The sequence below is a fragment of the Haliotis rubra genome, unplaced genomic scaffold (genome assembly GCF_003918875.1).
Source record: "Haliotis rubra isolate DU_JTF1 unplaced genomic scaffold, ASM391887v1 Scf460, whole genome shotgun sequence".
Lineage (NCBI taxonomy): Eukaryota > Metazoa > Mollusca > Gastropoda > Lepetellida > Haliotidae > Haliotis > Haliotis rubra.
Genome location: NW_025767147.1, coordinates 481,769 through 506,901, shown reverse-complemented (window position 1 = coordinate 506,901; position 25,133 = coordinate 481,769). Strand labels below are relative to the sequence as shown.

The window sequence follows — 25,133 nt, the reverse complement described above, 5'->3', positions numbered from 1 at the left end:
GAATAGACTTATATACAGTCTTACGCGTTCCAAGCCAACAAAGCTGACCTTGTTGTTTTTATATAATTGATGGATGTTATATATAATTGCATCTGTCCCTTTAAAACGACATGACACATATGCGGACCTCGTTTACGAAATGCCATACTTGCATGCCAAGTACCAACTTGTCCGACTCCCCATTGTTCTTGGTACCCTTAATTTTGTGTCTTCCAATCTCTGGACTACCTTTGGAAGAGTGTCTGGGTTTGCTTCCAGAAATTAGACAGGATGAAGCAGGAGGTTGAAATGTTTGTGAGTCTGCATATTCTGCGAGACGTTTTTCATTTTGTTTTGGTCTTTTTATTTTGTGGGTTCGCCAAGGCAGTGCTTCCTTTGTGGGTTCGACTCGGCAGCTCTTCCTAGCAGAAAGTCACGTCTGGGCTGCGTGTTAACAGGGCACGGACCCTGAGTTGATGATTGGCGTAAGGATCAAATGAGACAAAGTGTCCTTAACACTCGCTCCTCGCTCGCTCACTCACTCACTCACTCACTCACTCACTCACTCACTCACTCACTCACTCACTCACTCACTCACTCACTCACTCACTCACTCACTCACTCACTCACTCACTCACTCACTCACTCACTCACTCACTCAGGTATTACAAAACGAAAGGGGCGTTGGGGTAGCCTCGTTGTCACACGGAAGATCCGGGTTCGATTCCCCACATGGGTACAATATGTGAAGCCCATTTCTGATGTCCCCCGCCGTTATATTGCTGGAATATTGCTAAAAGCGGCGTAACATCACACTCACTCACTCACTCACTCAATACAAAACGAGAACATTCTTCTTGTATTACAGAACAGAAACTGTTTTATTGTAAAAACGTCTCTCTCTTTTTACAGAACAGAACCAGTGTGACATCACAAGATCATTCGAGATACAATGGTTACATCTTAATCTGTGGTCAATCGCCACGTTACAACGTGTGATCACGCGAACCCAAGTCATTGCCACAAGAGAGCTACTTATAAACCTACTATACAAACAGGTTCTACCTGTAGTTTGTCGAAGTGGGGTCACAAGTAGCAATGGCTTCGTTGGAATTCTTAATCATGTATAATTTGGAATAGGAAAGTATGAAAATAGGAATATAACTGAAACAGTTTGGTGTTACTTGTACCCGGTGTTGTCTCGCTAGGAAAATACCTATATTACCAAAACTGTATCCGAAAAAGGTGAATGTTTAAAAGATTTATACATAGACATGTAGAGGGTCAATATAGAATGTCAGAGAAATTTAGATCCGAAATGGCATTTTTACACTTCTGACGATCCCGTTTTTGAGATAAGTATATTCCTTGGACTGCCTGAAGAAGGACGGTCTACAGCACTTGTCTAACAATGGCCACACTCCCAAAGGAGAGAACTATCCCAATGGTCGATGACGTCACAGCGCTGGGCGTGCCCTGAAACATGTAATCCAATATTGTTAATTTAATGATGCACTCATACTTTATGAAATATACTATTTTTTCTAATTGTACTGGTCTATATTTTGGAACGTCTTGTGCATCTACAACAAAATCCGAATCGTGCAATGCAATTTCATAAAGTTATTATTTCCTCGAACTTTCTGAAACATGCATGTGACAGAGTATTAACCCTGCAAGTGGATCAGTAAATCTCCTGTGGAGTATACACTATAAAACTAGTCAGAAAAGCTGAAAGGTGGTGAAGCCAGCCATTCACATCTACGCCCACCCACTATCTAATCAACCCACCCACACTTTCTACCTAGAACAGTGAACTCTACAACATATTGGAAATGTACTTACTTTGGAGGGCGTTGTACCCCCCTGAAACAACATCAAACAGATACATAGACATAGATATACATGTAACTGGCCTTGTTTCGAATCACAATCTTGGCATGTTATAAATCACATTCATTCCACCAACAGTGTTTAACGATTGACTTGGTGTCAGGTTCGTTTCCATGATGAGTACAGTGTAAGTTGATGATTACTGGTGGCCTCAGATAACTGAGGGAACTAAACTCCGAGTACATCCATTTTCAATCACTCTCTATAAATTATAGCGTAGCTTGACTATCCCATCCTAGTATTTCAGGACATATGTCTTCATCAAAATCAGGGCGGTGGGGTAGCCTAGTGGTTAAAGCTTTCGCTCGTCACGCCGAAGACCCGGGTTTGATTCCCCGCATGGGTACAATGTTTGAAGCCCATTTCTGGTGTCTGATATTGCTGGAATTTTGCTAAAGGCGGCGTAAAAATATACTCACTCACTCACTACTTACTTACTTAATTAATTAATTCCACTTGCAGCCTAAGTGATACGATTTCGACATTCATGATCAGTAAAATAGAAAACAAAAATATTCTTGTATTCTTCATCTCATCAGAGCACACCTTACTATGGTCTTCATGCTATGACAAACTCTCTATCGGTTGAGTTTACAGAGTGACAATTTTTTCCTGTTGCCTGTTGCGGAACTCAAATAAGGCTTTAACACGTACATTTATTCATTGTATTCATGCTTGAAATCAGACCTTGCGTGTCACAAGGGTTTAATAAGCACAAGAATGTTCTATGGGTTTATATATACTGAAGGAAAAATAAGGGATCACATGAAAGCGTTGTATGACTTTTGAGGAAACCTGGAAACAAATATAGGAACACTTGTGCTTTCATGTGTTCCCTTATTTTTTTCCCTCATTTGGAAAGACCAACAAGCAGTTGGTAGCAAAAGTGTACACTTACGCTCTTTGGAGTAGTTGACCCCTGTAGGAAAGAAGACATTCGGTTAGTGAAAGCTTTCGAGATGGACACATACATGTACTATGCAAAGCCACTTACTATGCTTTCATTAATATAGGTCACAAGTGGTATTCAAATGAAAACACTGTTTATACACCCTTTCAGTGGGCAATCGATAACGTCAACGTTGTTAACGCGCAGTCATCAACGGTCCTGCTACAACACGGTGGGCGGAACTCAAATAAAGCTTTAACACGTACATCTATGTATTGAATTCATTATGGGAGTAAGGTCTTACACGACGAGAGTTTAATAAGCGCCAGGTTGTTTTCTATGTTTTAGGTGGACAGGCATGACATGAACCCCCTTTATCAGTGCTTCTAAAGGTTTTAGTGATCCTGATCTCAAAATGACAACATTACATAGATAAATACTCATTATTAATAATAACTATTAAAATAATGTGAACAACCAATTAACTATTAAAGTGTACACTTACGGTCGGTGATGAACCTGTTACCTGTAAGAAAGAAAAGAATCAGTTTGGGAGTTTCAAAACTTTCAACATTGATACATACCTCTCCAAACCACGTATTAAGTGTGCATCAATATGGGTCTGATGTTTTAACATTCAGTGGTACGTTCTGACACATTGTGAATACATAACAAGTGGTATTCTAATAAAAGCACTGGATGCATCCTTTCAGCGTGAATTCGATGACGTCAACGTTGTTTAACGCCGTATTCAGCAATGTTCCAGCTACACCACGGTTTCTCCAAACAAACTGGTGACTGAAAAGATGGATACCTTCAGCATGTTCAAACACACGGACTGTTGAAAATGTGAGCAGCTTCCTGTCATTTAGGATCTGGTCTGATTTCAACCAATGTACAGAAGATAGTGAATGCGTTCCGTTTCTGTAAAACATACTTGTTTAGGTATGTGATGACTGGGAGTTTGCATTAAGAATATATACATTAATTTTATAAAAGAGGCAGTATAATGCAACTTACGCTCCCTTCTGAGCCATAATATATATTTGGTTAATATATCTAAAACAAAACACCTACGAAAAGATATAGTTTTAAATGAAAATTGGTCGGGAACTTCAGTTATGGCTGAAGGATCCATGACAGCTTTATAACTTTCCTGAATTCCCACATCCATGACGAACGTGAAATGCACCCGTTCTTCAACAATACTAACATTTGTAAAGTATATCGAAGTGTTTTAAATATTTTGAAATAATGGGCCTATGAACTTCGTCCAAAAGAAAATCACCAATAGATCGATCCCACTAAATTTATAGTGGCAGCTGTTAACAAGTTACACAGCATTTCCAACCGAAATAACCCCGATCAGCATATTTAAGGATGACGAAATGATTGGTATGGGTAAGTCCTCATGTGTTCTATACTTACCAAAGGTAATGTTCCATTTGTTGTTGTGTCTGAAAAAGAAGAATTGTATGTTAGGAGTCAGGTTTTCTGAAAGATTCCATCCTCAAACAAGTGAAGTGTAATGGAACAATAAGCTTACTTACTTGTACTTACAAGTTTGTTTAATTCCTTAATCTACAATATTACAGCTACATCTCGGGGCAGGTACATGTAAATACTGGAATCTAAACAAGCGGTTGATAACATGAACATGTCATGGTAACATACAACCACAAAACCTGGGTAGAATGAATATGAGTACATAAGTTAGTGCAGAGCTTTGATAGTTAAACCGACAAGCAAGCGTTGTATACAAGTCTACCAACAAAGGTTATATACAAGCCTACAAACAATCGTTGTATACAAGCCTACAAACCAACGTTGTATACAAGCCTACAAACAATTGTTGTATACAAGCCTACAGGCAAAAATTGCATACAAGCCTACAAGCAAACGTTGTATACAAGCCTACAAACAAACGTTGTATACAAGCCTACAAGCAAACGTTGTATGTATACAAGCCTACAAGCAAACGTTGTATACAGGCCTACAAACAAAAGTTGTATACTAGCCTACAAGCAAACGTTGTATACAAGCCTACAAACAAACGCTGTATACAAACCTAGCCTAAAGCAAACGTTGTATACAAGCCTACAAGCAGACGTTGTATACAAGCCTACAAGCAAACGCTGTATACAAGCCTACAAGCAGACGGTGTATACAAGCCTACGAGTTCTGATAGTTGTGCTGCAGCGTTGTATAAGTGAAATCTTCATTTCTAGTTTGGATGTATGGTTGTTCAAACAATCTAAGACGTCCAATTTTCCTTTGAGAGATTGCTTCCCTTAGACATGCCCGGATTCTGCATCCAATCCCATTCTCAACCATGATAACTTCTTTAAGTAGCAGCCATGATGGTGTGATTAAATAATGTCCAAAGTGGGATTAAACAAGCCTCACTCTCTAGATTGTGTTCTCTTCTTTCAAACAATTCATGATTATCATAATTCCATTGCGAAAGTTTGATATGAAATTATTTTTTAGCATCATTTAAGTAAGTTATACATGACATTTATAATGGTGCACATCAAACTACACTCACTTTTTGCCCGTGTCTTCATCACGGCCACGCCGACTATCAGCACCAACAGTGGAATGATGGCTCGCATTGTCAGGTCTTACTTGAAAGTAGGAATGATCTGAAAACGAAACACTCGATATATACTCAGATCGCTGCGTGATTACAGAAAAGGCATGTTCTGTCATTTCACGGACAGTCTTCAAAAAAGGCCAATAATGGTAATGTAAAAGGACCCATATAGGTTATCACGCGAGTGTGATTTGGGATGGTTAATATCCTGCATTAGGAATAATCATTGTATTTAGCGAGCCTTGATAACCTATTTATCATACAAAGACATTTTTGCTTTATAACTTACAAAAATGCCATTTCAAATGCCAGAAATCATGAAACTAAACTTCATGGAATGTCTATGACGTCACAAATATGTGCGGAGTAATACGTTACGTCACAAGTCCGGTGACATCATTTTCTCCTGATCACTCAGCTGACTGCGTTAGGTCATCTAGTTCCCAGTAAGCTTTTATGCTAAATCACGTATTGTTATCAACAAATCTTAGCTTACGTTTAAAAAATAACAACAAACTCGCGTGGAACTTCAGAAACCTTCAGTTAACCTTTTGAACAACAAAATACGCTTTAATGTTAGCGTGACATTGTGCACCTGGATTCCTATGCCGTTCTCTCGCTAACACTGACAGTCGGTCGGGGAACTGATGTTGGTATCTTCGTAAGCCTATGTATTTCTATCTTCGCTTTGTAATCTACTCCATCTATCATAACCAGGCATGAATTTTCTTGGAAAAAATCACTGACAGTACAGTAACCACGGCCGTCAGTCCGGATACGACCGCCGACCCTTGACGCCATGTTTGTTTACCTGAAATTTGCATATGACCTCTCTAATTTGCATCGATATCCGTATACGACCCCAACGGATACCGAAAATATCCGTTGGCTTTATCCTGCCGAGAACACTATCCATTGTGTGATAAATAAAGATACTGGCTGATGTTTTGACATAACCTGTTTAGAATACCTTATGAAATTTTTGTTTGTAAATGTTTAGCAGGACATGCTTACCCTTTTCTAAAACACCAGGTGTTATAACTGATTTTCATTTGTATAATTGTCACAGCTATTTTACATTTTAAAGAATAATAATCATCTTTATGAAACATCTTTACAAACATCCAGTGAGTGTTGATTCGCTGCAACAAATGTCTATGGACAAAAGACAGCTGCATGGAATATATGTTGATAAGCATGATAGAATTTGAAATTCTCTGATGGCAATGCCCTTGAACATCAGGGTTAGAACTGGTCTTCAGCAACCAAAGCTTGTCGTAAGAGGCGTAAACGGGATCCGAAGGTCAGGCTCGCTGACTTTGTTGACGCATGCCATCGCATCCCAATTGCGTAGATCGATACTCATGATGTTGATCACTGGGTTATCTGGCCCAGACTCGATTATTTAAAGACCGCTGCCATATAGCTGGAATTTTGCTGAATGCGGCGTTAAACAACAAACCAACACACACATCTGATGACAATGGCCAGGTTGTTCCAATGAGAGGCAGATACAGAGGAGAAAGTTCTCAAAATGACTTAAGGAACAAAATTCAACAGGATGTTGTTTGATCTGAGAGATGTGCTGAGTACATATGGTTTGATTGACAGATATGATAGTCTCAAATGGAATCAGAGTCTGAGGGTAGGCAGGACTGGGTATTCAGTTGCACTGACGTAATACATCTCACTAACCCTGCAGAACTCCTCCAATCAACCCTCCCCTTGAGAAACTATGAAAATTGACACTTATAACATACCTGAGTAACTACGTGTCCCCTGCGGTCGTCCTCCTGTCTTCCTCTGTTGGGATACTTGGGCGGGACCTTTTTAAATGGTGCTTGGGTTGTTTCATTTTTCAAGATAGGGTGACTTTTGTCAATTAATATTAAAGACTGTATGAGTCAGTGTGCAGTATCAAAGTTTAAACATTTTTAAATTTGGGTTAACGACACCCCTTTCTCGTGAATGAGTTAGTCAGACGATTATTGTTCATAGTAACGCTCGATATCGAGTTTGTTTACCGCTGCCATGGAAACAAGTACAAATCAATGTATATCACTCAACAGGCACATGTTAATAAAATTATATATATATTTTTTTTAAATTACGATTCTTGACCACCTTTACGTGACATAAGTAAGGGCAATGTTTAATTGATCAGGGGAATGTGTTCATTATTGTGGACTTTTCACGTAGTGATCACGTGTTTAAATATCTCTGTACATGTTGCACCTAGTCATGACTCCTAGCGGATCGTGTACAAAATGGGCACAGTTAGTTAAATACCTCAGTAAGTGTCATTTTCTTGAAATGGTGACGACCAGGAAGTTACATCAGTGTTTTAATGTTATCACAAAGCAGGATTAAAACCCAAAAAGTATTGGTCAATGAAAACTAACTTCAGAAATACTATAACTTAATAGAATTTGACAAGATGTGGTCATTCTTAGTTTAACGTCCATTAAAATGGTTTACGTGTAGGTATGTTTACATGTAAACAAAATGACAGAAGCATTTTGTACGACATCGACCATCATAAAACATATGCGATTTCTTAGCTTTAATTTCTATTTTAAAACCGTGCTCATCACTACTGTAGGTACAGGTGTATCAGGTTTAAGTCTAGACCTGATAATCCAGTGATTGATGTTATGAACAGCGTCGTGATGCCTTGATATATTACCAACCAGAATATATGTGTTCTAACTATTACATCTGTTTCATCCCTCTCACATGTGTGTCAATCAATCCTTTCCAGCATTCCATCGTATGTTGAGATTATTACAACATATTAAATATTTTTTGGGAAATAAATACAAGTGAATATAATTGTCAACTGGGAAAATAGTTTCCATTACCTCAAGATTGGAGGTGTAATCAGGCTTATACACGTAACAGATAAGACTGTTATAAAAACCCGTTAGACAGGAAACTATCACAGGTGCATATTCTTGAGTGACAAGGCTTGCAAACTAATCAAACATGCTTCTAAAATCAAAGTCCTACGAATATGCCCCATGCGTGTTGACTGCACCATGAGTTGAAATACCTTAACAAATATTATCTCATACAGTTTTGTGAACTGGAGAATTGAAGGGTCTTCAGTACACTCTCCGTATGACTCATGTATTGTCCCCTGTATCCTCCACTTATGAATAATAATAAGTATATAAGCTAGTCTAGTCTGACCTACCGGTATGTAAGACCACTTCAATCACAGAATATTCATAGCTACCATCGTTTTTAATCTTAGAATATTTGTAGTTTTTAGATAAATTGCTAACATTACCTACAATCGCCAGCAGCTGGAGGGATTGTGTAAATCCATCTGGGGCCCATGCAGGAAGCAAATGTACTATAAGTTCCCACGGCCCCTAGTTTGGTGATCTCCATTCAGTTGTTGGCGATCTAAAGCCCGTGTTTTATATTGTATTGTCATCCTTAATTTAAATGTTTTAGTTGTACATGCTAGTTTTATATTCATATCTGTGATACTCTAGTATATTTTTTTGTCCTTCGTTGACAGGTTTTAATAATTTACCTATAATTGTCATTAATATATAACTTGATATAGACACGATATGGCTGAAATACTGCCGATGTGACTTAAAATTTCAACTTACGCACTCTGACCTACCAAGATCCCCTGATCTATGAAAAATCTTAAATGTTCAGTGTGAAATAAAACGAAGTTTGGGACCAGTTCCACCGATATTTACGGTCTGTACCCGGGCCTTTCTTTAAGATTCATTGGCACCATTGAGACGGTTAGGCCTTCATATGTGATGTCTCCATGCGGACTCACTCGGTACTGGCGGAATGAATTTGATCTGAAACACGTCGTATAACCTACTTGCATAAAGCAAAAGCTATGCCATTGAACTACCAATAGTACACCGATTTCATACCATACATACGTATAGTTATTATGTGTCGTGCATGTGACTATCTGTAGGATTGTAGTATTGTTTTTGTTCCTTTTACTTAAAACAGCAAATGTCAGTCCATATCCGTGCCAATGGCTTTATTCGAACATTTAGCTCATACTACGTAATATTCATAGTCAGATCGCAGCGTTAAACAAAACTCACTCACTCATTCTTGTATTTTCAGTGCACCTATGAATGTGTTCACATCTTCTGACATACAGAACCGTTACAGACAGAGATGTATCTAAACCAGTTGCCTCCTAATTTACGTTTCCTTTATGTCTGTGGACCCGTGAAGATCCGGGGTGGAATAGGTCTTCAGCAACCCATGCTTGCCACAAAAGGCGACTATGCTTGTCGTAAGAGGCGACTAACGGGATCGGGTAGTCAGGCTCGCTGACTTGGTTGACACATGTCATCGGTTCTCAATTGTGCAGATCGATGGTCATGCTGTTGATCACTGGCTTGTCTGGTCCAGACTCGATTATTTACAAACCGCCGCCACATAGCTTGAATATTGCTGAGTGCGGCGTAATACTAAACTCACTCACTCACTCTGTGGTGTGGGATAGTGGTGCACAGAGATGAAAAATCAAGTCTTCACATAAAGAACAGGTTCTTTCCTGAAATTCTCAAAACTTTGAAGCAAATTGGTTTACAGTGGGAATCCACGTACTATTACCACCTGTCTGAAAATTTAATGTATGATACCAAATTTTAATTTAATATTGTGAGTGAGTGAGTTTAGATTTATGCTACACTCAGCAATATTCCAGCTACATGGCAGCGGTCTGTAAATAATCGAGTCCGAACCACACACTCCAGTGATCAACAGCATGAGCAACGATCTACGCAATTGGGATACGATAACATGTGTCAGCGAGCCTGACCACCCGATCCAGTTAGTCGCCTTTCAAAAAGCGTGGGTTACTGAAGATCAATTCTAACCCGGATCTTCACGGGTTATTGACAAAGAGAAGAAGACTGAATAATAGGCAAACAAAAGGCCACACATACAGTTACGTTGAATTCCACAAGCCAATGGGTATTCATGGCCCCCAGTATAGCTCAGTATAGACTGACAGAAAGTTACTAGGCATGGTATTGTAGAAGGTCAAGCCAAAAGGATACAGGTAAGAGGCAAACTCCACACAAAGAACAAACTGCGGCAAAGTACAAATGGTAGGTGAAGAATCATGTCAGACAATAGAAGCCACCACCCACGATCATCCCCCAGTCATGTATATCTATCAGTCATAATGGGAGCGTGTGGTTTGAGGCCCTCCATTTTATTGTACTCTTTTGTATCCAGTAAATATCTAATCATAATAATGCAAGCAAGGCACTCCACAAGAGCCAAGGATATTGAACACAGTATCAATGTCAGGTTTTGGTGATTCAGTCTTCTGGTTGGTACAGAATGAAAATTAACGAAGTGGTTGTCCAGCGTTAGCGGAGACACGGTATCTCAAGCAACATGATGGCGTGACTCTGTCCTTTTACTACGCGATTCACCTTGCTTGTGGTTTTGGCTCAAAGGTCCCTCCATGCTTCAGCCAAGAATTTGTAGATGGCGTCATTGAAAATAACAGTTAGACTGAGGAATAGACCTATATACAGCCTTAGACGTATCCAAACCTCGACATGTAACCATGTCGTTGTTATAAAATTGATGGATTTTTTTATATAATTAAATATGTCAATTTTGACAAGATTCAAGAAAAAACATGACACATATGTGGACCTCGTTTACGAAATACCATACTTGCATCCCAAGTAGCAATTTGTCTGGCTCCCACTTGTACTTGGTACCCTTTGTTTGTTGCTAGGGGTGTCGCGATACGCGAATGTATCGATGCATCGATACATTTTTACTGACGATACGATACGCAATATATGCTTGCGCGTATCGATTCCTATTTTAAAACGTTATCGATTCAATTTTTTATGCTATATCCATCTCCTTCGAAGTCTTGATAGTAAAATTATACGAGATCGCTCCGATAAACAGATGTAGCTAGCTTTACTTAAAAAATAGGTTGGAAACTAACAGCTTTTGTGATTGGCTTGACTATTTTGATGGACCAATCAGCGAGCGCGTACGTTGCCGGTAAGGTAATGCTATGAAAAGGCGCGAAAATTATGTATCGCGATACGTATCGTATCGTGACCTTAAAATCGTGATACGTATCGTATCGTGAGATTGGTGTATCGTGACACCCCTATTTGTTGCCATCCAATCTCTGGACTATCTTTGGAAGAGTGTCTGGGTTTGCTTCCAGGAACACCGCCCTTGTGATAGACAGGGTAAAGCTTGAAGCAGATGTGTTGGGGAATCTACATATTCTCCGAGGCGTTCTTGGTGTGTTTCCTAGGCAGCGCCTCCTGGTAGAAGTCCCATTCGCTACCTGGGCTGCGTGTAAAGCGGAATCGGTCCATGACTCTAACCTTATTTGCTGTATCGATGTATATATATCAATAAATAATAATAGATTGATTGATGATCAATGACATTTAGAGGTGATACAAGTAAGGAAGAGAGCTTCATGGATGTCAACCTCTTTATTATGAGAAAAAACACGTTTCAGAGTATTTCCTTACTCACCTCATGAAGTAGTAAGGATATACTCCGAAACATTTAGTTCCTCATAATAAAGAAGTTGACATCCATAAAACTCTCTTCCTTGTTAATTGTTGATGTCTGTGTATAGAGTGAATGTGGATGTGTGCGTGCGTGCGTTCCAGTATACCGCGCCTAGACTTTGTGATAACCTCTTTGGTCTTACCTGACAGGATATAATTTCAAGGACAGTTAGTTCCTTTTGACTGATGTACAATCAACACCACACCCATGCTGATGGATTTCACCAAAGGGACACCCGTTTCAGACTGTATTGGCTATTCAAACCCATTATACTGATATGTGATAACTTCAAAATTGTCCAAAGCACCGCAAACATACCTACTGAGGACAACACAAAACCGGAAACTGATCACAGGAAATTGTCCACGTTTATGGTGCCAACAGGTACCGCCAATTCACCCACAGGTTTTACAAAACGAAAACATACTTCTTATATTACAGAAAAGAAACACTGTTTTATTGAAAAAACGACTATGTGTTTATACAGAGCGGAACCAGTGTGAGAGTACCAGATCATTCGAGATACAACGGTAAAATCAAAAACTGTGGTCGGCTGCCACATTACAACGTGTGATCACTCGAACCCAAGTCATTGCCACAAGAGAGCTACTTATAAACCTACTACACAAACACGGGCTACCTGTAGCTGCTATTAGTGGGATTACAAGTAGCAATGGCTTCGTTGGAATTCTTAATCATGTATAATTTGGAATAGGAAAGTATGGAAATAGGAATATAACTGGATAAGAATGAAACAGTTTGGTGTTATTTGTATCAGATGTTATCTCGCAAGGAAAATACCTACATTAACAAAACTTTATCATACAAAAGTGAATCTTTAAGAGATTTGTAGACATGTTGTTGTTCTGAGAGTCAATATGGAATGTCAGAGAAATTTAGATCCGAAATGATATTTTTACATTTCCGACGTTCCTGTTTTTGAGATAAGCATGTTCCTTGGACTGATGGGCAGAAGGAGGGTCTACAGCACTTGTCTAATAATGCCCACGCCCACAACGGAGAGAACTATCCCAATGGTCGATGACGTCATAGTGCTTGGCGAGCCCTGAAATTCGCAATACAGTTTCTTTAAAATCTTGTTTTTCTCGTAATTTCTATATATTCTTTTCGATTCGTACATATTTGTCTCTATTTCGTGACATGTTTTAAATCTATTAAAACACACCAAGATCAAAAGCATGTGGTACTGCCACACGTATAATTCTCAAATTCAAGGACTGTACACGACCTAGCCAGTCTAGAAGGGTAGACGTTTCTGAAGCCATCCATTCACAACTCCACCCACCAACAATCCACCTATCCTCCATCAACCCATGTCTCGATCTACTCACCCCTCCACCCATTCGCCATTATCTCCACATGTCCTCCTAACCTTCCCACCGTCCAACCTTTCATTGACTTATTCATCTGCTTAATACGTCCATGAATCCACCCATGCACACATCGTTCCATCTATCAAAAGCCCACCCACAGACTCTCTAAACCACCTGCCCATCCGTCTGTCCACCCATTAACTCAACCGTCAATCCATCATTACTCCATAAGTCCATTCATCGTTCACCCATCATAAAACCACAACTCCATCCATCTACCAGTTCGACAAGCTCGCACCTCCAACAGTCCATCAGTCAAGCACCCATCCACTGATCTCTTCACCCATCCTTCCACCAGCCCACTCATCCATTCCCATCGGTAATCCTTCATTCATCCGTCGGCCCATTCATTACCCTCCTGCCACTCTTCCATCTATCAATCTGTTCATCCATAACCCAACCACCATTACAACCGCACCTCCAATCCACCAATATAGCAACCATACAATAACGCCTTCAACCCTCCACCCATTTCATTCATCCCTCTTATCCGTCCAGGGGCCGCTGCGGAAGCCTAGTGGCTAAAACGTTCGCTTCCGTACATCGGCGCAATACGTGAAGCCCACTTCTGGTGTCCACCGCCGTGATATTGTTAGAATTTTGCTACATCCGGCGCAAAACTAATGTCACTCACTCACCTATCCGTCCACCATCTGCCCATCCATCCATCAGTCCATCCATTACCTTTCCATCCATCATCCATTTACCCATCATCTGTCCTTTCAGGCCTCCACTACGCTTCCATCTATCATATAAATCGCCAGTTGTCTGATGGTACAACCTCAGATTGATTTGACTCCAGTATTTTCTAGCTGCATATGAAATGTTACACTCCATGACAGGGGAGAACTGAAGCAAACTATTGAAATTGTACTTACGTTGTTGCCCTTCCCCTGAAAACAGACATCGAACACAGCGTTACGGATCATTACATTTCCCATATCATACATTATCCCCAAACACAATTTGAGTACTTCTTTAATGTGATTTTTTAAAGACTAAATACAACATATAAATATAGAAGTACTTGAAAATGTTGCTATTTACATGAGCGACTTGACACGTTTTAACGCATCTTCAGTTTACATTAAACAGTTAGTTAGGTAATACAACTTGATATGGATGTGCAACTTCTTTATTATTTACACACGACGTTTCTTAGCTAATACATGCCCATTCATTAGGTGAATGTAAATAATAAAAGAAGGGGCACATCCATATCAAGTGTGTTGTATTACCCTACCAACTTCTAAATGCCTATCACACATCCCTATCAAGTGTGTTGTATTACCCTACCAACTTCTAAATGTCTATCACACATCCCCATCAAGTGTGTTGTATGACCCTACCAACTTTAAATGCCTATCACACATCCATATCAAGTGTGTTGTATTACCCTACCAACTTCTAAATGCCTATCACACATCCCTATCAAGTGTGTTGTATTACCCTACCAACTTCTAAATGCCTATCACACATCCCTATCAAGTGTGTTGTATTACCCTACCAACTTCTAAATGCCTAACACACATCCATATCAAGTGTGTTGTATTACCCTACCAACTTCTAAATGCCTATCACACATCCCTATCAAGTGTGTTGTATTACCCTACCAACTTCTAAATGCTTATCACACATCCCCTTCAAGTGTGTTGTATTACCCTACCAACTTCTGAATGCCTATCACACATCCCTATCAAGTGTGTTGTATTACCCTACCAACTTCTAAATGCCTATCACACATCCCTATCAAGTGTGTTGTATTACCCTACCAACTTCTAAATGCCTATCACACATCCCTATCAAGTGTGTTGTATTACCCTACCAACTTCTTAATGCCTATCACACATCCCCATCAAGTGTGTTGTATTACCCTACCAACTTCTAAATGCCTATCACACATCCCTATCAAGTGTGTTGTATTACCCTACCAACTTCTAAATGCCTATCACACATCCATATCAAGTGTGTTGTATTACCCTACCAACTTCTAAATGCCTATCACACATCCCTATCAAGTGTGTTGTATTACCCTACCAACTTCTTAATGCCTATCACACATCCCTATCAAGTGTGTTGTATTACCCTACCAACTTCTAAATGCCTATCACACATCCATATCAAGTGTGTTGTATTACCCTACCAACTTCTAAATGCATATCACACATCCCTATCAAGTGTGTTGTATTACCCTACCAACTTCTAAATGCCTATCACACATCCCCATCAAGTGTGTTGTATTACCCTACCAACTTCTAAATGCTTATCACACATCCATATCAAGTGTGTTGTATTACCCTACCAACTTCTAAATGCCTATCACACATCCCTATCAAGTGTGTTGTATTACCCTACGAACTTCTAAATGCCTATCACACATCCCCTTCAAGTGTGTTGTATTACCCTACCAACTTCTAAATGCCTATCATACATCCATATCAAGTGTGTTGTATTGCCCTACCAACTTCTAAATGCCTATCACACATCCATATCAAGTGTGTTGTATTACCCTACCAACTTCTAAATGCCTATCACACATCCCCTTCAAGTGTGTTGTATTACCCTACCAACTTCTAAATGCCTATCACACATCCCCATCAAGTGTGTTGTAATACCCTACCAACTTCTAAATGCCTATCACACATCCATATCAAGTGTGTTGTATTACCTACCAACTTCTAAATGCCTATCACACATCCATATCAAGTGTCCTACCAACTTCTAAATGCCTATCACACATCAGTTAGTTGGGTAGTCCAGTAGTTAGTACATTGGCTCTTTCCGCCAAAAGCATGGACTCGTTGCCTTCATGAGTACAATGTGTGAAGCCCATTTCTGGTGTTCCCCGCCGCGATATTGCTGAAATATTGCTACACACGGAGCATAATCCATCCTCACTCCCTCCATGATATCACAATGCTAGAATAAGAGCTACTATTTCCCATTCTAATAAATACACTCGTTCGGAACCATTATTTCACACGAAAACGACACATTACCAAAACCAAATTCTAAGTCTTACGATCTTTACATTCATATTCCCTCCATGATCAGTTCAATAGTAAGCAAAACTATCGTTTTAGGCTTCACGTCATCTGAACATCAGTCACAAAGGTCTTCGTGATATTACTCTGCATTGGTTGAGTTTACAATGGGATAATATGGCTTGAACACAAACATGTAGCACCGAATCCATGGTGAGAATCAAGCCTCACGCGGGACGAGATTTTAATAAGCACAGGGCTGTTTAAGATGTTTATAGGCGGACAGACAAGATGTAAATCATCTATATCAAAACGAATGCCTGTAAGGGATGAAGGATTATCTGCTCTATCCCGCAATGCCCTGTAACGTACAGGTGTCTGCACACTATTTCAACAACCAATGTCCAGAGGATAGTGAATGCTTTCGTTTATGAAAAACATACTTTCACCTTTAGGTATGTAATGACAAGGATCTTACATTCAGATTACGAGCGTTGACACATTTTAAAAGAGGCAGTAGAACGCAATTTACGCCAACATTTTGTCCCTTGGTTGTCGGTAATTATAGGAACCTAAACCATACCATCTACAAATAAATGTATTTTCTAAATGAAACACAGCTAATAGAGTCGGGAACTTCAGCTATGGATGAAGGATACACGGCAGCTTTATAAACGTCCCTGGTACATTCTGCCATAAAACAGACACACAAAAACAGTATCAAAATTTGATGACAGACATCTGATAATATTAGTGGAAGTATGACACTAGTCTAATAAGCCCTAACGACATACTGCCCAAACTGGCGTCTGACCAAAACTCATGTGTCATGGCTTACCTCTTGTGTATAATTTATCGTATGCGAATTTCATTTCGTAACCATATACAGTCGTACGAAAGCCGTTCTCACGGAACAAATCTCAGTCCTGGTGTCTATACTTAAAATTGCATGCAAATATCTCTCGTTATCAGAGGATATATCTTGCTCAGAATACCGACATCCGTGAAGAACGTGAAAAGCGCGCGTTCTTCAACAATATAATCGTTTATAATGTGTATCGAAGTGGTTCGAAGATTTTTCTAACAATTGGCTTGTGAACGTTGTTCAAAGAAAATTACCAAAAGATCGCTCCGACCAAACGTATTTTGGAAGATGTTTAAATCCTGCTATCCGTTAAAATATTGCTATTCCGTTCCCATCGAAACCTCTCGGATCAGCATCTTTCAGGATAAAGAAACGATGGTTATCATGTGTTCCGCCAAAAAGCTGGAATATTGCTGAGTGCAGCGTTAAAAACAACAGCCACATCAGTTGTTACATGCTTACTGCTCCTGGTGCTCCTGTCGATGCTCCTGCTGGTACTGTCGATGCTCCTGCTGGTACTGTCGATGCTCCTGCTGGTACTGTCGATGCTCCTGCTGGTACTGTCGATGCTCCTGCTGGTACTGTCGATGCTCCTGCTGGTACTGACGGTACTGATAAAGAAGATATATTGCGTGATGGGAAACCCGGTTATCTGGAAGCTTCTACTCTCAAACAAGTAAAATGTAATGGGAAAATATGCTTATTTGCTTGATTATGAAGCAGCATTCCAACTACATCTCGGGGCAAGTGAATATTCGAATTTATTACCTACGAGGGCGAAAATGTCGGAGTTAATATTTTTCATCATTTTTTCATGGTGACATGACGTCATGGACAATGCTATGACTGGTGATGTTGTTCATTCACTCTTCTGTGACGTTGCATTCTACATGCAGCGACGGCGGGTAGCCTGCCTATGTTTGAAAGTAGATTTGGGTATATGTTCCTCAGTTTGACGACTTCGGTAATAAACACTATATTCGTGCCCATATCATACTATGGTTACGACACTCGTGCCTAATTATCGGTATATCCCTTGCTCTCACTCGGGAAATACCAACATTTAGGCACTCGTGTCGTAAACATAGTATGACATGGGCACTCATATAATATCCTCTATCTATGCCAGGTACACCAGTGGTTGGTAACATGAAGATTTTGCGTTGACATGGTACTATGACATCACATGTTGAATGAATGTGACTTGATAGTTAAACCTACAAGCAAACGTCCTATAGAAGGTGTGCTGACATTGCAGTGATGTGAACGGTTGTTCAGGTAATCTTAGACACCGAAATTATCTGTAAGATTGCGTCCATAAAGCCCAATTCACACTAGAGCACGACCGCTGCAGGAATGCATAATTTGGGCATCGTGTTGTGATTGTGTTGTGACCCTACAGTGATTGCATTGGTCGTGTTCTTATAGAATTTCGGTGCACTTTGGATATATATGGAAACAATTATGTTGTTTGAACATATGAAGTTTTACAGAAACTTATTGAAATGGTTTACTCTATGACAACACTATGACACTATTATTCAAATTTAAGTCCTGTTTCATTGGGGGTTTTTAAATCGTGATGTGGTCGTGTCGAGATTTGGGTATATTATAGAAAAAGTACAATAATCAAGCCACTTAGAAGAAACTCACAGTGGATGAGGAAACCATGCTAATAGGGATCATCAGAGATTCAGAATAACAAGGAGGGTGAAGGTTATGCTAATCGAGACAAAAAGAAGACTTTTGGGACGACTGTGACACTGAATGCGTCCATGGTGTATTTGGTAGTTTTCTACTATCGTTGGGAAGTTACTGGATAGTGAGGTATAGGAAGAGCGGTGGAAGCGTGTAGATTAATTATGAACAGCAACAACAAATGGAAGACTGGTGTTTTGTCCAGTCGGTACATGGACCCAATAGAGTACAGGAGTGGTGTGAATCTGCGTGATGTCTGGTATGGTGTGGCTTCTTCTACCAGTGGGAATGATGGGGATGTGGAGGAAGAAGAAGTGACTCTAGATGGTGGTCAGGAACAGGAAGATCTGAGTGCCAAGAAGTTGACCCTGGCGAAGAAGAAGCAGATGATTTCACAGATCCTGCGCGGCCCTGCAGATGACTGCCAGCAGCACTGAGACTATGTGGCATCTATGATGCGGAACATGGTGCCTGAGTTATGCAAAGATTTCACACTTGACTCGTTGCATCTGGCCATGGACTACCACAGGAGAGGTCGCTGGATGATGCCCACATCTCGGTTCAGTCAGCAGGCTAGCAGCTTCGGATCCGAGATGCAGCAAGACTGATATCTGGCCCAGCAAATTGCCGATTCCAATCCAACGGTTCCCTGCTTACCACAAGACCAGATGTGGATGCAGATTTTTCATGTGTCTCCTGTACAACAGCAGTTTTCACGACTACAGCAGGAGCAGTTCCATCTGTCAAGGCATCACCCACCACCATCGACGCCAATCTCAGCTGTTATTAGTGACCTCGATCAAAACGTTACAAGACCGGAAAGTGCTCCAGACAGATTCTCTCCCTGAACTGACTGACCGAGTTTGGTTTTTACGCCGCTGTTAGCAATATTCCAGCAACATCACGGCGGTGGACACCAGAAATGGGCTTCACACAATGTACCCATGTGGAATTCGAACCCGGGTCTTCGGCGTGACGAGCCTATGCTTTAACCACTAGGCTCAAAAAGGGTTTTTTAAATTAATTTTCTTTTAATTGTTACTTAAAGCTTAAAATAAATATACTGGTTTATATAATATTGTGTTGTAATTTTATTGTGAATGTTGCCTTGCACTTATGCAACATAGACCCCAAGAGGGAAGAAAAGAGTTGCCACTTTTTTCTTACCTTTTAAGTACATAAGCTCACCCTAGCCACCTGCTACTCTGTTCATTAACTAAACCATTTGGGGTGAATTCAGGTCATCATTTGTATATGTAGAGTGTAGTAGTTGGCTCATTGTTTTCTCGGTGCATTGTGTGAGGATTTGCAGCTGCCACGGCACAGATCCAGCTCTAGTTTGGAAGTACTCAGCAAGGGGATCTCAGACTTTGTTTCCGGCTTGGCTGGTGTTGTTAGCCCCTCTCCGCTCGGTGTTGCCGTCAGTGTCGATGCCCAGGCGGATGTCATCCAGCTGTCTGTTCTGTCTCCAGTCACCAGGGACTAATTTTGCTGATCGTCTTCTTGGTCTGCTCTCTGAGGTTGCCCAGGGTAGCGAATGCGGTGGAGGTTATGGAGCACCACACAGCACAGAATGATGGAGCCCATGGTTGACGGATTGACTTGGCAGAGAATTCTGGCAATTCTCATACTCAGTTCTCAACTTGTCATACTGCTCATACAGAGGTCTCTGTAACAACCACTGTCCATACTGTCCTTACTCCTCTCTTTCGTCTCTACTTTGGTGGCCCTTCCTCCAACATCCTCGTCCTCTCCCTCATCTTCTCCTCCACCTTCAGCATCTCCAACTCCACATCAAGTAGTTCCAGTTCCAGCTCCAATCCCCTTCTCATAGTTGTCATCTTGGAAACCTGATGTCACCGATGCCCTTTGTGAAGGGGCGTCGTTTTGGAGGGAAGAGCTCTGATTGGTCATAACTTTATGTAAAATCGTGCATAATCCATACACCTATGGTGATGACATCGTGATAGCATCGTGTCATGTTTGTGTTCATTTCGTGTCCTTTTCACACAAGGATGGTGCACGCTTCGTGCACTAGTTGTACAGGAATCGTAGTGATTGATCGTGTACATTGTAACAATCTGAGCACGATTCCAGTACGATCCATTCGTGTTGCCATCGCAGTACCGTCGTGCTCTTGTGTGAATTGGGCTTAAGACAGCCCGGATCTCTCACCCATGATGATGTGATAACAATAATGTCCAAAATGGAAAAAAATTAGCCCCAGTTTCTACATTCTATTCTCTTCTTTAAAACAAAGCCTCTATGTCATAATTTTCATAATTTCATCGCAAAATTTTAGATTTTCTTTTTAGCATTTACGTTATATGTAATAGACATACGATGATGGTACACATGAGATAACCCTCACCTGTAGGTGAAGTTGCATGTGTCCTCATCACGGCCACACCGACTACCAGCACCAACAGCGGAATAATGGCTCGCATTGTCAGGTCTTACTTGAAAGAAGGAATGATCTGAAAACGAAGAACGGACATCTTCCAAACCGACCAGTAAAGGTTATTTAAAAAGACCCATCAAGGTACTGGTTGATGTTTTAACATTTTGCGTTACGGATTTCTTAGAAATAAAAGAGCAGGACATGCTTATGTAACGGCCACATAATTCTTCTGATCAGAAGTCAGATGCCTTGTACACATGCTCACAGAGGTTAACCTCGTCAGCGAGATGACAAGGCAAGGCTATCATCAATGGGATGACTCCACGCCCTGCTACACTAAGTCTTTTGACGAATACCTAGTGTCATCAGTGATTTTCAGTGGTCCAGGCATATCATTTTCAGTTATTTGGCCTTTTTATATGATAGCTGATTGCAACAAATGTCTATGGACACATGACGGCTGCATAGAATATAAGGGACCGTTCATATTTTATGGCTAGGGGGGTGATGATGATTTTAAGGGGGGTCACCTATTTTGTTCTGGGGAGGTAGGTGGGTCACCATGTTTCTAGGGGGGTCAGCAATTTTGCACATACCAATATTAAATAATCATGCTTTAAACATATTTTGCACATGACATGCAGGGGGGTCACTTACTTTGTAAATAAAGTTTAGGGGGGGTCATTCACATTGTACATACTTCTCCATAAAATTCATCATTTCTTCTCTCCCCCCACCCCCCACCCGCCATAAATTATGAACGGTCCCTAATATAAGGAATTAAAATGAATATTGTTCCTTTGGGAGAAATGTCTTTAAACCTGATGAAAAGCTTGATAGAGTTTGAAACTATTTGATGACAATATACAGGTTGTTCCAGAGAGAAGCCGATACAGAGGAGAAAGTTCTCCAAATGACTTAAGACGAGTTGTAGGACCAAATTACACTAGGATGTTCCTTGATCTGAGAGATATGATGAGTACATGGTTTGACAAGGTCTATCAGATATGATGGTACGCCAAATGGAAATAGTAGCAGTCTGAGCTCAGACAAGACTAGGTATTCAGTTGCGATGAAGCAATACATCTCACTACGGCTGCCAGTAAGTCCTTTCAATCAACAGAAACTATGGAAGTTGTCAATTATAACATACCTGAGTAACTACACGTCCCCTGCGCTCGTCCTCCTGTCTTCCCCTGTCTGGATGCTTGGGCGGGACGACAGTCCTTTTTAAATGGTGCTTGGGTTGTTTCAATTTTCAAAATAGGGTGACTTTTGTTATTACTATTAAAATCTGAATGAGTCAGTGTACAGTATCAAAGTTTAAACATTTTTAAATTTGGGTATACGACACCCCTTTCTCTTGAATGAGTTAGTCAGACAATTATTGTTCATAGTAACGCTCGATATCCAGTTTGTTTACCGCTACCTTGGAAACACAATAGCAAATCAATGTGTATCACTCAACAGGTACAGGGTACTTATATTATGTTAAACAAATCCTTACCCAAACATATTGCAACAAACTCAGCCCAGAACAAACGCAGCAAGAGTAACTCTCCTTACAATAGGTAAGCCCAATGAGCATAAGCAAATAAAGGCACGTGCAATTCTTTTAGTTCTTTGCACAATATAGCGGTAATTTTGGGTCTGTTGGGCATTTATCAGTTGGTGAAACGAATTCGCTTCTTGGATTAGAACTTACGATTCTTGGCCACCTTAACCGGTATTAGTAACGGCTGTGTGTAATTGATCAGGAGAAGTGTGTTCCTTATTGTGGACATCGACGTACGTCAGATAGGACTATTAAGAAAACATGCTAGGGTATTAGACTGGCAACTATCACGGATGCATACCCTTGATGAACATGCTGGCGTGACAAGGCGTGCAAACTAATCAAACATGCTTCTACAAAGTCCTACGAAATATGTCTCATGCGTGTTGATTGCAGAGTCACTGGGTGCACCATGAGCTGAAATATGTTAACAAATATTATCTCATACAGTTTTGTGAAATGGCGAATTGTTCAAGTCATTTAGTTCATACTAATTATCTTCTCATCATGCATATAATTCTCTATTTTCCCCAGTATCCTCCATATAGGAGTAATGTATTGTCTCCAGAAACATCTAGATAGGACTAATGTGTTGTCTCCAGTTACCTGCACACATGACTAATGTATTATCTCCAGTTACCTCCACACATGACTAACCTATTGTCTCTAGTACCCTCCATACATGACTAATGTATTGTCTCCAGTTCCCTCCAGATAGGACTAATGTGTTCCCTCCAGTTACCTGCACACATGACTAATGTATTATCTCCAGTTACCTCCACACATGACTAATCTATTGTCTCCATTTACCTCCACACATGACTAATGTATTGTCTCCAGTTCCCACTAGATAGGACTAATGTGTTGTCTTCAGTTACATGCACACATGACTAATGTGTTCCCTCCAGTTACCTGCACACATGACTAATGTATTATTTCCAGTTACCTCCACACATGACTAATGTATTGTCTCCATTTACCTCCACACATGACTAATGTATTGTCTCCATTTACCTCCACACATGACTAATGTATTGTCTCCAGTTCCCACTAGATAGGACTAATGTGTTGTCTTCAGTTACATGCACACATGACTAATGTATTATCTCCAGTTACCTCCACACATGACTTATGTATTATCTCCAGTTGCCTCCACATATGACTAATGTATTGTCTAAAGTTACCTCCAGATAGGACTAATGTGTTGCTGTTACCTCTACACATGACTAATGTATTATCTCCAGTTACCTCCACACATGACTAATCTATTGTCTCTAGTACCCTCCATACATGACTAATGTATTGTCTCCAGTTCCCTCCAGATAGGACTAATGTGTTCCCTCCAGTTACCTGCACACATAACTAATGTATTATCTCCAGTTACCTCCACACATGACTAATCTATTGTCTCCATTTACCTCCACACATGACTAATGTATTGTCTCCAGTTCCCACTAGATAGGACTAATGTGTTGTCTTCAGTTACATGCACACATGACTAATGTGTTCCCTCCAGTTACCTGCACACATGACTAATGTATTATTTCCAGTTACCTCCACACATGACTAATGTATTGTCTCCATTTACCTCCACACATGACTAATGTATTGTCTCCATTTACCTCCACACATGACTAATGTATTGTCTCCAGTTCCCACTAGATAGGACTAATGTGTTGTCTTCAGTTACATGCACACATGACTAATGTATTATTTCCAGTTACTTCCACACATGACTTATGTATTATCTCCAGTTGCCTCCACATATGACTAATGTATTGTCTAAAGTTACCTCCAGATAGGACTAATGTGTTGCTGTTACCTCTACACATGACTAATGTATTATCTCCAGTTACCTCCACACATGACTAATCTATTGTCTCTAGTACCCTCCATACATGACTAATGTATTGTCTCCAGTTCCCTCCAGATAGGACTAATGTGTTCCCTCCAGTTACCTGCACACATAACTAATGTATTATCTCCAGTTACCTCCACACATGACTAATCTATTGTCTCCATTTACCTCCACACATGACTAATGTATTGTCTCCAGTTCCCACTAGATAGGACTAATGTGTTGTCTTCAGTTACATGCACACATGACTAATGTGTTCCCTCCAGTTACCTCCACACATAACTAATGTATTATCTCCAGTTACCTGCACACATGACTAATGTATTGTCTCCAGTACCCTCCATACATGACTAATGTATTGTCTCCAGTTACCTCCACACATGACTAATGTATTGTGTCCAGTTCCCTCCAGATAGGACTATGGTGTTGTCTCCAGTTACCTCGA

General features: G+C 40.3%; 1 protein-coding gene across 4 annotated transcripts; it reads right to left on the bottom strand.

The window, feature by feature from the left end:
• Positions 1-836: 836 nt before the first annotated feature.
• LOC124290302 (flocculation protein FLO11-like) lies at positions 837-22,546 on the bottom strand. Of its 4 annotated transcripts, none has more exons than XM_046727018.1 (7): positions 22,429-22,473; positions 5,310-5,406; positions 4,190-4,218; positions 3,267-3,287; positions 2,771-2,791; positions 1,825-1,845; positions 837-1,455 (listed from the first exon to the last, which is right to left on the bottom strand). In XM_046727018.1, exons 2-7 carry the CDS (start codon positions 5,374-5,376, stop codon positions 1,372-1,374), a joined length of 243 nt encoding a protein of 80 aa, XP_046582974.1. In that variant the 5' UTR covers positions 5,377-5,406; positions 22,429-22,473; the 3' UTR covers positions 837-1,371. The 4 variants fall into 4 exon arrangements, with proteins under 4 accessions (XP_046582974.1, XP_046582972.1, XP_046582970.1 ...); XM_046727016.1 differs by lacking the exon at positions 22,429-22,473 and adding an exon at positions 7,118-7,209; XM_046727014.1 differs by lacking the exons at positions 837-1,455; positions 1,825-1,845; positions 2,771-2,791; ... (1 more) ...; positions 4,190-4,218; positions 5,310-5,406 and adding exons at positions 12,855-12,999; positions 14,206-14,220; positions 17,639-17,787; positions 21,246-21,351 and having other exon boundaries at positions 22,429-22,546.
• Positions 22,547-25,133: the final 2,587 nt, after the last annotated feature.